The sequence below is a fragment of the Triplophysa rosa genome, linkage group LG2 (genome assembly GCF_024868665.1).
Source record: "Triplophysa rosa linkage group LG2, Trosa_1v2, whole genome shotgun sequence".
NCBI classification, from domain to species: Eukaryota; Metazoa; Chordata; class Actinopteri; order Cypriniformes; family Nemacheilidae; genus Triplophysa; species Triplophysa rosa.
The window spans coordinates 22,544,864-22,557,579 of record NC_079891.1 but is presented as its reverse complement, the minus strand read 5'-3'; the positions used below and the strand labels follow the sequence as shown (position 1 = coordinate 22,557,579).

General features: G+C 41.8%; 1 protein-coding gene across 2 annotated transcripts in view; it reads right to left on the bottom strand.

Moving 5' to 3' along the window:
• The window catches only part of ncs1a (neuronal calcium sensor 1a), a 28,460-nt gene extending 17,322 nt beyond the window's left edge, over positions 1–11,138 (bottom strand). Inside the window, exon 1 of one of the 2 annotated variants that reach the window (XM_057354100.1) lies at positions 10,620–11,138. In XM_057354100.1, the coding sequence (XP_057210083.1) occupies positions 10,620–10,683 (64 nt within the window). In that variant the 5' untranslated portion in view covers positions 10,684–11,138. The remainder of the gene's footprint in view (positions 1–10,619) is intronic. The other variant, XM_057354110.1, reaches the window with a different exon arrangement.
• Positions 11,139–12,716: the final 1,578 nt, after the last annotated feature.

Below are 12,716 nucleotides of genomic sequence, written 5' to 3'. Positions count from 1 at the left end.
CCATATTTGTGCACTGAATCCTGCTGGCACAGCAAACGCACCAGACAACTTGGCAGCTCTCCTTTACGTTCCCCCAAGACAACTGCTCCACTGACTGATACTGACACCCGCAAAAATATCAAACAAAAGATTGTTCAACTTTTGCGACAGCTATCAAGCTGCCATAAGCCTACCAATGGAACTAAAGCTGAAGTACATGCAGCGGTAAAATAGGCTAACTACAGTAAATCCCATACACCACAACAACAGAACACAATGTCTAGAAATGAATATATGGGGATATACTGGAAAATATAATGCAATATATTAATGTGACGAGGGAGGCGGGACGAGAGCCGTGAGGGAACAACGCGAGGCCGGTGGCGCGAGTGATAATGAGTGTCAGCTGTGCGTTACACCGGTCTCGCGTCCTTCCCTCACGGCTCCCGTCCCGCCTCCCTCATCACAATTAAATAATACATTTCCATATAACCAAGTGCTTCTAGTTTTTATAGCGTTAATTCCTGTTATTCAATATATTATCAACTATTAACTGATTTCATATACTGAAAGTGAATATATAGGAATATATTTTCTTCACGTAAGGAATATCTTGGAGGCACGCCATGTTTCTCAGACCTAATCTTTACATCTACATCTCATTTTATAAGGCCTAATTTATTAAGATTAAAGTAAAAGAAGTTCAGTCAATCCATCAATAGAAACACCTCATCAAACTCCAGTACACCGGTGATTGCTTGAATAAGTGGGCATACCCTGCCAGGTGNGAAGCAAAAGCACTGGAGGTGTGGCTTCTGTTGTCAAGGACGACAGCATAGCGTGGTGACAACACACACCCGCACCCTCCCACACAAACGCTCTCACAGAGAGAGCCAACGAATGCGCCTGCATGTCTCACTCGCTCAGAGAATCAATTCCTCTTCCAGCAGATCAAGCTACAGCAGCGAGCACCTGGATGAACGGGTCTCTCCTTGACTTGAACGCTGATCACAGCCCCTGAATCTCTGAGAGAAACGCATCAACTGACCGGAGTACTGAAGGAGAGAAGAGGAGGGACACCGGTTAACAGATCAAAGGACAACTCTGTGATCACATTGCTTCTGTGTCATTTCCTCCGCTCAGTTACTTGTTACTTCTGTCGGACACTGCTGTGGTTTGGGGAGAAGGCAGAACGGGTGTGTTGGTCCCCCTCTCTTCTCTTCTTTCTCTCTCTGTCAGTCTCTCTGTCTTTAAATGTAAGTGGAAGGTGGGTTTGAGGGGAGTGATTAAAGGAGTGGGGATAAACGTTGCGGCCAGCTGGAGAGATGGGAAAATCCAACAGCAAACTAAAGCCGGAGGTCGTGGAAGATCTGTGCAGAAAGACCTACTGTGAGTACTGATGCTCTTTGACTAGTTATAGTTTAAATAACTTGGTTAATTGCATATTATAAATAACTATTATAAATGATTGTATCTTCTTCCAGTATTTAGAAACAGACCTGTTACTGTATTTATTTACCCTGTTTTCTGAAATACACATATTCATTAATTTTATAAAATCTACATAGTTATAGCTCAATAGAAATGTGAGACCGCACTATTCTGTGTGTTTGTTGTGTTATTCATGCAATGTTTGTTTGCTGGGTCACTCTGTTTCAACCGATTGGAAGCATTTCTTGTCTGGCTTCATTGTTCTCCATTACCAATCATATAATAATCATTAAGTGTGTTCTGACTTGTATCTCTATTGTTAGAAGGACAGCTGCCAGCAACTGTCAGTCAAGTAAATAAGGTGGGGGCCAAATGCTAATTGTGTAAATGCTAAACGTCCCCCAAGGTGGAGAAAATCTATTAGTATTATCAATATGACACAGGCTTTAAATTAGATTGCAGAAATGAGAATAGGCATTGAAACCTATTGCTGAATATTAATCAGGTATGAAATAGGTGGAGCTTAATTTAGAGATGGAGAAAAATGGTCTTTGTTTCATTTTACAAGTGCAGGAATGCACACTGACAGATTGTTCGTGTCAGGAATTGTAACAAATTTGTAAATATAAATAGTTGCTTTTGTAATACTAATTATCCCATTGCTTGTGAACCTAATATAAAACACTTTAGATCTGTCATTTGATTTATCAAATATTTATTGTCAACCACCCATGCGAATGCAAAACTTGGTTAACATTCAACCAAGTTCACCACTAAACATGGATTTCAGGCACGCCCACAGCGGCAGTCGACCGTTCATGTTTAATGAGCATCTTCAGAGGTTAGGCTCTGTTCTCAGCAGGGGGTAAAGCAGGCCTGTCATTTTCAGCTTCTTCTAGCTTGACGCGTAGTTTACATAGACAATGGCTGCTATCAATATAATACAAGCTCATGTAGGTTACCATCCACATTTGTTATCACTTTGAAATTGATTGAAGGTACTCGGTCCATTTTAATTTCTTTCAATGCTTTAGGCTAGTATGGTCAAGCCGAATTCTGTCTCTCATCTGTTAAAAAAGTTTTGCATAAAAGTTTTACACTGAAGAATTTCATGCTATATATGAGTTAACATCATGTTACAGGATTCATGTAGAGAATCGAAGAACCGAGTATTTAGTAATGCAGCCTATAGGCATATCAGGGTAACTTAAAATTCTGTCATTATTTACTCACCCTTATGTTGTTACATTTAAAGGGGTCATATGACACGGCTAAAACAAATATTATCTTTTGTTTTAGATGTAATGCAATTTGTATACACGATTTCAGGTTAAAAAACGCTGTATTTTCCACATACCGTGCATGTTTGTATCTCCTCTTTGCCCCACCTCTCTGAAACGCACAGATTTTTATAAAGCTCATCGCTCTGAAAAGCGAGGTGTGCTATGATTGGCCAGTTAACCAGTGCGTAGTGATTGGTCGAATACTGCAAGCGTGTGATGGAAATATAACGCCTCTTACCATATTTGGAACATCAGGTTCCAAAGCAATTGTACTGACAGGTACGCTCACCTTACTTGCGAATACATTTGGGCGGTTATAGTCAAATCATACCACAAACTGAAGTAGATTTGTGGGGGTGTGGTTACACAAGGAGTTTCAGGCAGGTCTGGGTGAGCATTAGCTTATAGATAGAATGCATCTTTTGTTCCCACAATTTAATTTTTGCAAATTTACGTGTCTAATACATGCATGGGAAACTTATAACACACCAAAGACACAGAAAAACACGTATTCACGCCATATGAACCCTTTAATCTCAGTCTTCAGTCAATTAGAAACAAAAAAAGCTGTCTCCACATTGTTCAAAATTTCTCTTTTGGTTTTCCACAGATTCGTCATGGCTCATGGCATGATTTTGCCAAGTGGTTGATGTCCTTAGGGCAACATCATGTTGACCCTGGGACAACATTTAAATCAACCAATCAGATTTCAAAAATAAGTTTACAGTTTATTTTAAATTTACATATCTTTGCAACAGGATATATGGTGTTGGCTCTATCGAAATTCCTTAGTCATGTTTTTCTTGGTCCTGTAGCAGAGCCATGACAAGTCTTTGGTTATGTGTGGAGAGAAACATATTGTTGTCCGTTTGACAATAATATTCGTTCTCTCCAGTGTCTTGTCATTGGCCCCATTCCTCTCGTTTCCTCGTATCTTTCCCTGAGTGTTTAATGTCTCCACACCTGCCCCATGTCGTTATCCCTCGTTTGTGCATCCCTATAATATACCCTCTTGTTTCTTTGTCTTGTGCTCGTGATTGCTATGTGTGTGGTGTCCTTGCGTCAGTTATCCCTGTTCTTGTTTGCCTCCCTAGCCTGCTGTTATTGCCTGTTCCTCTGTTTTCGTGAGTCTAGTAAGTGTCCAGTTTAGTTTATGTCAAGTGTGGTTATCTTAGTTTAGTGTCAGTTAGTCTTCGTCCTGTTTATCCTGTTATTCTGTAATCTGTTATCCCCATCGTGGGTCTTTGTTTTGTTTCTTTGTTTTGTACTATTAAAATCTGTTTTGTTAACCCCTTCACCCGCCTGCCTGCATTGGGTTCTTCTCTGCCATTCTGAAGAATAACACGAGCCACACACGAACCCAGCGTGCAGCATGGAGGAGACGACGAGGCGTTTAGGAGCCGCCAGGCTCACACCTTGTTCGGCTTTCGCCAGAAAGGCATCCCCGTGTAGACCTTCGCCATGGACTTCCTCTCCACTGCGTGCCACTCAGGGTTCGACGAGGCGGAGTTGAAGTTTATCTTCAACAGCTGCCTCGACGAACCCTTTGAGCCTGCGGAGATGGCAGGTTGAGGCCCCTGGGCTTCGTAGACCAGCTCCAGATCGCGATGGATCGCGAGGAGTCCAGGGGACTGTCCGTTGGCGGGTGTCTTCTACTGGGCTGGCGACGATCCCGGAGGGCCAGACCCTGCAGCTCGGAGTCGTGGGCATCACCTCACCGTCTCCTCACTTCCTGCAGACCTCCCCACCAGTCAGCCTACGAGGTAGGCGAGGAAGGAGGGAGTCCTGGGGAACTACCTCCGAGGAGTCCCAGCCGGAGCCAGCCGTGCCATATACCTCCTTCCATCACCCGACCACCAGCCGGGTGGCTAGGCGTAAGAAGAAGAGGCAACGGCGGGCAGCGTGGTCTCCTTCCCGGCCGGTGCAGCCGGCTCCAGTCCGGTGCGGCGGCACCGGCCGGCAGTCCCCCGCATAGTCCTGGCGGCCCGTCGTCCGAGCCGGCGTCCAGTCCGGTCAGCCGGCGTCCAGTCCGGTGCAGCCGGCGTCCAGTCCGGTGCAGCCGGCGTCCAGGCTTCAGTTGTGTCCAGCCTGTCCAGTCCTGTCGCCGTCCAGTCGTATCGCCGCTGTCCAGTCGGTGTGCGTGTCCAGTCCTTGTGCCGCGTCCAGTGTGTCCAGTCCTCGTGTCGCGGTCCAGTCCAGTGTCCAGTCCTTGCGTCCAGTCTTGTGTCCAGTCATTGTGTCCAGTCCGGTGATCCAGCCGGCGTCCAGCGGTGTCCAGCCGGCCGTCCAGTCGGGTCCAGCCGGCCATCCAGCCAGGCATCCAGCCGGACTGTCCAGCCGGCCGTCCAGCCGGCCTCCAGCCGGCCTTCCAGCCGGCGTCAAGCCATGTCCAGCCGGCCTTCCAGCCGGCGTCAAGCCATGTCCAGCCGGCCTTCCAGCCGGCGTCAAGCCACTGTCCATTCCAGGGCGTCAAGCCCTGTCCAGCCGGCCTTTCCAGCCGGCGTCAAGCCCTGTCCAGCCGGTTCCGCCATCTGGGAGACTCCCAGGGCAAGGACTGTCCCTCCCGGGACTCCTCCTAAGTCCCCCAGGACTCAGCGCCCTCGAGCGCAGCCGGACTGGGACTGTTCCCCCCTAACCCTTTTGGATTGCCCCCTGAACTCTTGTTTTGCCCCACCCCCCTCCCATGTTTGTTATCTTGTTATCCCACCCCAGTCCTGTAGTCTTGTTGTCCTGTCTACCCCTTGTCATGTTCACCATGTTTGTCTGGTTTTTGTCTTTGTCTCGTCTGCCTTGTCTTGTCCGTCTACCCCTTGGTGAGCACCTGGAGGTGCTCATTAAAGGGGGGGCTTCTGTCATGGCTCTGCTTCCTTAGTCATGTTTTTCTTGGTCCTGTAGCAGAGCCATGAGCAAAGCTTTTGGTTATGTGTGGAGAGAAACATATTATTGTCCGTTTGACAATAATATACGTTCTCTCCAGTGTCTTGTCTTTGGCCCCATTCCTCTCGTTTCCTCGTTATCTTTCCCTGAGTGTTTAATGTCCCACACCTGCCCCATGTCGTTATCCCTCGTTTGTCAATCCCTATATATACCCTCATGTTTCTTTGTCTTGTTGCTCGTGTATTACATATGTGTGTGGTGTCCTTGCGTTCAGTGTATCCCTGTTCTTGTTTGCCTTCCTAGCTTGCTGTTATTGCCTGTTCCTGCTGTTTTCGTGAGTCTAGTAAGTGTCCAGTTTAGTTTATGTCAAGTGTGGTTATCTTAGTTTAGTGTCAGTTAGTCTTCGTCCTGTTTATCCTGTTATTCTGTTAATCTGTTATCCCCATCGTGGGTCTTTGTTTTGTTTCTTTGTTTTGTACTATTAAAATCTGTTTTGTTAACCCCTTCACTGCCTGCCTGCGCTTGGGTTCTTCCTGCCATCGCTTGACAAGGTGCTCTACGACCATTTGTTTTTCAAAATCTATCATTTCCCTCTAATTTAGGTAAGTCTCCATGTTAGGGTGCTTTCGGTGTGGGTTTAGGTTTTAGTTATAAAAATGTTGTCCTTAGGTCAACAAAATTTGTTGCCCTGAGGACATCATCCACTTGGCAAAATCAGGTCGAGCGATTAGGCATATGGGTATAAAACGACGTAAGGGTGAGTAAATGATGACAGAAGTTTCTTTCTTGCGTAAATGGACCATTTGAGTAGTCTAATGAGTAACAAAGTATTGATTGTGTTTTGTTGTATAATAAAGCGACTTTATTAATGGTAATGAGAGTGCTAAATTGCATCCTGTGTCAGAAGTCAAAAGGAACACAGTTTGACTTTGGTGCTGATGAAGGGATGCTTGAGTCTATTGATGAATGGGCTTACTGTATGTAAGACAAAACAGCTGTGAAACACTAATCTAGCGATTCTTTTTCATTCCATTGCTCAGTGTTCTGTCTTTGATTCCTCCCACGATGAGGCAGTAAACATTTGCTTCCTAGTTATCACAATAAACAGCATTCAAACACACAGATGGACCTGTACTCATGTAGCAAGTCTTCCATTCAGAGAGAATGTACCTACACACCCAAGTACACATATATTTTTAAATGCAAAGAATGAGAAAGCACTGACATATTTGTATTGCAGTAATAGCTTTATGTACACACATTAACAACCAAGCTGTCAAGCTGCCAAACCTTGTTTCCTTTTTTTTTATCTCCTTAAGTTCTACCATGCCTCAACATTCTCTCTCTCTCTCTCTCTCTCTCTCTCTCTCTCTCTCTCTCTACCCCTCAGATGTATCTCATCCCTCTTCTCACGTCCAGAAATTTAACCTTGCACTTTCAATAAATTCATTTATCTAGTGGGTGACCATCAAATGTCTACCTCAGAGGCATGTGTGGGCAGTCTGACATCCATTTTTCACAATGTGGTCTCACATACCCACAGGCTGTCTGTTATGTTTTTTTTTTCTGCAGAGGGTCAAGCATTGTGTTTATCTTTGTACTAAAGTCATTGACATCTCTGTAAGCCACTGATTTAGAATTCAGAAGTAGCTGTTTTGCACTAGAAACCCTAGAAATCACCAGCACAACAAATGTGATTCCCTCACTGCCCCTGGTTGTGTACTTTACATTGAGTCTGCATATACAATAGGTGTGTGTGTCAACATCTAAACACAAATGGTCAGTCACACTGCTATTACATATCCTCTGGCCCTCTAGTTAGATTCCCTGTAGTGAAGGGTACAGTAACAGTAAATTGTACAGTAAATCCTGCCAAACGAAATTATTCAATCTGATTTAGTCATTAATTATACTTATATTATTTATTATCCTTTTTTTTAATTGCCTGGAATAGATTGTTAATACTACATTACTGGGATCTACAAAAATGAGTCTGTCTGAACATCATCCTACATAACAGTCCATCTCCTCGTACCTCGTGACCTCGACCACAATACCTCCTCTTTCCCATTTCACGTTGAGATTTATGTCCACCATAAATAGCACCTTAATCAAAATCTCACAGCAGGTGCACCAGACGTTAGGGGAGAATTACAATTAGTTGCTTGAGAAAGATTTGAACCAAAAGTAAGAAATTGGAGCATCTTGGCAGAAAAAAAAGGAAACAAGGTTTGGCAGCTTGACAGCTTGGTTGTTAATGTGTGTACATAAAGCTATTACTGCAATACAAATATGTCAGTGCTTTCTCATTCTTTGCATTTAAAAATATATGTGTACTTGGGTGTGTAGGTACATTCTCTCTGAATGGAAGACTTGCTACATGAGTACAGGTCCATCTGTGTGTTTGAATGCTGCTTATTGTGAAAACTAGGAAGCAAATGTTTACTGCCTCATCGTGGGAGGAATCAAAGACAGAACACTGAGCAATGGAATGAAAAAGAATCGCTAGATTAGTGTTTCACAGCTGTTTTGTCTTACATACAGTAAGCCCATTCATCAATAGACTCAAGCATCCCTTCATCAGCACCAAAGTCAAACTGTGTTCCTTTTGACTTCTGACACAGGATGCAATTTAGCACTCTCATTACCATTAATAAAGTCGCTTTATTATACAACAAAACACAATCAATACTTTGTTACTCATTAGACTACTCAAATGGTCCATTTACGCAAGAAAGAAACTTCTGTCATCATTTACTCACCCTTACGTCGTTTTATACCCATATGCCTAATCGCTCGACCTGATTTTGCCAAGTGGATGATGTCCTCAGGGCAACAAATTTTGTTGACCTAAGGACAACATTTTTATAACTAAAACCTAAACCCACACCAAACCCCAACCCTAACCATAACTTACCCCTAAAATCAGAGGGAAATGATAATTGAAAAACAATGGTCTAGAAGCACCTAATCCTGGTTGTAAGAATAAAATTAAAATAAACTGTAAACTTATTTCTGAAATCTGATTGGTTGATTTAAATGTTGTCCCAGGGTCAACATGATGTTGCCCTAAGGACATCAACCACTTGGCAAAATCATGCCATGAGCCATGACGAATCTGTGGAAAACCAAAAGAGAAATTTTGAACAATGTGGAGACAGCTTTTTTTGTTTCTAATTGACTGAAGACTGAGATTAAAGGGATCATATGGCGTGAATACGTGTTTTTCTGTGTCTTTGGTGTGTTATAAGTTACCCATGCATGTATTAGACACGTAAAATTGCAAAAATTAAAATGTGGGAACAAAAGATGCATTCTATCTAAAAGCAAATGCTCACCCAGACCTGCCTGAAACACCTAGTGTAACCACACCCCCACAAATCTACATCAGTTTGTGGTATGATTTGACTAAAACCGCCCAAATGTATACGCAAGTAAGGTGAGCGTACCTGTCAGTACAATTGCTTTGGAACCTGATGTTCCAAATATGGTAAGAGGCGTTATATTTCCATCACACGCTTGCAGTATTCGACCACTACGCACTGGTTAACTGGCCAATCATAGCACACCTCGCTTTTCAGAGCGATGAGCTTTATAAAAATCTGTGCGTTTCAGAGAGGAGGGGCAAAGAGGAGATACAAACATGCACGGTATGTGGAAAATACAGCGTTTTTTAACCTGAAATCGTGTATACAAATTGCATTACATCTAAAACAAAAGATAATATTTGTTTTAGCCGTGTCATATGACCCCTTTAAATGTAACAACATAAGGGTGAGTAAATAATGACAGAATTTTAAGTTACCCTGATATGCCTATAGGCTGCATTACTAAAAACTCGGTTCTTCGATTCTCTACATGAATCCTGTAACATGATGTTAACTCATATATAGCATGAAATTCTTCAGTGTAAAACATTTATGCAAAACTTTTTTAACAGATGAGAGACAGAATTCGGCTTGACCATACTAGCCTAAAGCATTGAAAGAAATTAAAATGGACCGAGTACCTTCAATCAATTTCAAAGTGATAACAAATGTGGATGGTAACCTACATGAGCTTGTATTATATTGATAGCAGCCATTGTCTATGTAAACTACGCGTCAAGCTAGAAGAAGCTGAAAATGACAGGCCTGCTTTACCCCCTGCTGAGAACAGAGCCTAACCTCTGAAGATGCTCATTAAACATGAACGGTCGACTGCCGCTGTGGGCGTGCCTGAAATCCATGTTTAGTGGTGAACTTGGTTGAATGTTAACCAAGTTTTGCATTCGCATGGGTGGTTGACAATAAATATTTGATAAATCAAATGACAGATCTAAAGTGTTTTATATTAGGTTCACAAGCAATGGGATAATTAGTATTACAAAAGCAACTATTTATATTTACAAATTTGTTACAATTCCTGACACGAACAATCTGTCAGTGTGCATTCCTGCACTTGTAAAATGAAACAAAGACCATTTTTCTCCATCTCTAAATTAAGCTCCACCTATTTCATACCCGATTAATATTCAGCAATAGGTTTCAATGCCTATTCTCATTTCTGCAATCTAATTTAAAGCCTGTGTCATATTGATAATACTAATAGATTTTCTCCACCTTGGGGGACGTTTAGCATTTACACAATTAGCATTTGGCCCCCACCTTATTTACTTGACTGACAGTTGCTGGCAGCTGTCCTTCTAACAATAGAGATACAAGTCAGAACACACTTAATGATTATTATATGATTGGTAATGGAGAACAATGAAGCCAGACAAGAAATGCTTCCAATCGGTTGAAACAGAGAGACCCAGCAAACAAACATTGCATGAATAACACAACAAACACACAGAATAGTGCGGTCTCACATTTCTATTGAGCTATAACTATGTAGAATTTATAAAATTAATGAATATGTGTATTTCAGAAAACAGGGTAAATAAATACAGTAACAGGTCTGTTTCTAAATACTGGAAGAAGAAACAATCATTTATAATAGTTATTTATAACATGCAATTAACCAAGTTATTTAAACTATAACTAGTCAAAGAGCATCAGTACTCACAGTAGGTCTTTCTGCACAGATCTTCCACGACCTCCGGCTTTAGTTTGCTGTTGGATTTTCCCATCTCTCCAGCTGGCCGCAACGTTTATCCCCACTCCTTTAATCACTCCCCACAAACCCACCTTCCACTTACATTTAAAGACAGAGAGACTGACAGAGAGAGAAAGAAGAGAAGAGAGGGGGACCAACACACCCGTTCTGCCTTCTCCCCAAACCACAGCAGTGTCCGACAGAAGAAACAAGTAACTGAGCGGAGGAAATGACACAGAAGCAATGTGATCACAGAGTTGTCCTTTGATCTGTTAACCGGTGTCCCTCCTCATCTCTCCTTCAGTACTCCGGTCAGTTGATGCGTTTCTCTCAGAGATTCAGGGGCTGTGATCAGCGTTCAAGTCAAGGAGAGACCCGTTCATCCAGGTGCTCGCTGCTGTAGCTTGATCTGCTGGAAGAGGAATTGATTCTCTGAGCGAGTGAGACATGCAGGCGCATTCGTTGGCTCTCACTGTGAGAGCGTATGTGTGGGAGGGTGCGGGTGTGTGTTGTCACCACGCTATGCTGTCGTCCTTGACAACAGAAGCCACACCTCCAGTGCTTTTGCTTCTACTGTATGGAAATATCCACTTGCCTCTAAATCTATCCCTAACAATTCTGGCTTTTCTTAATTATTTGGATTAAAAAAGTGATTGAACCTAACCCTCAGTTTTAGAAATGTCTGTTATAATTTCCAGAAAAATTAATAGTTAAAATCTTTTTTTTAAGCAATTTTTAAGTTTTTAAGGGGAACAACAAGTATTAAATAAATGTATGAATATGTATAAGTATAAAATCCCAGTTTTTTGTATTAATTGATAATGACGTACAATATTTAGCCGATATTTGCTTTAGTCACCTCAGGTTAGATGAAACCATCAAAATATGATTTGGTTCAAAATGGACAAAATACTAAACCTTTAAGGTATTTATGGAAGAAGATTATTTGGCTATATATATATATATATCAGGGAATTTGAGTTTTGTTCTAACATAAAAATAGCATAGAATAAGTTCACAGGAAATAAGTATGTATTGACTATGTACATTAATGCATTTAGCAGACGCTTTTATCCAAAGTTTTTTAAGCTATACTTTTTTTTGCTAAGATTTCTTGAATTCTTCTCAAAGCAAAGCTTCAGTTTATACTTCAAACACACCAATGCAAAATACATACAAAAAATTTAATGCATCTTTAATAATACATTTAAATAATGAAGATGTCAACTGTCAAAAGCTGGACATCACTTTTGGCCACTACTGTATATTTATAAATGGATAATTGCAGAATAGGATTGTGGATGACATTATCGTAGCTCTTTAGAGTAAAAGCAAAGTGACTAGAGGCTACTGACATAGCCATGGTTATAATCCGCTGGCCCAGTTCAGGCCAGTTCACTCCTCGGGGGAAGTTTGATTCGAGCAATGCTAAACAGTTCAGACACAGGAGCAAATGTTTGCTTTTGGCCTCCAAATAAAGAAGGCAGAAACAGAAGAGCATCCTGTTGAGTCAGCTTCAGTGTGCTCCATAAACACCCAAAGGCCTTTACAACAGCATCACCTGCTAGACAACATTTTGACCTAACTACAAGAAACAAAATAATAATAAAGACATCAGGAACAGCGGTCTTGCAGGCAGTTTCAAAACTAGGTTGTAGCCAATTAAATTTGTTCCATCTTGTAAACTCTGTGCTCTAGGAATCTTGCAGTTATTCTTATTTTAAGTATAGAGTTTGTATCATGGTTATTTTTAACATTGTGCTATAAATACTTGCTTCATAAATATAAATATAATAGGATATGAAAACTAAGACTGTATTGCCAAGTAGTGAGCTGAATTTATTTTCAACAGACCATGATTAACAAAGTTCTAGAGCAAACAATCACCCACAACAAGAACATTCTGGAAACATTACCCAATGGAGACAAAAATCATTTTGAAGGTGAAAGAGGTTTATAAATAGTACGTGGAGAGAGAGAGAGAGAGAGAGAGAGAGAGAGAGAGAGAGAGAGAGAGAGAGAGAGAGAGAGAGAGAGATTTTTACGGTTTGACTCATTGGGTAATGC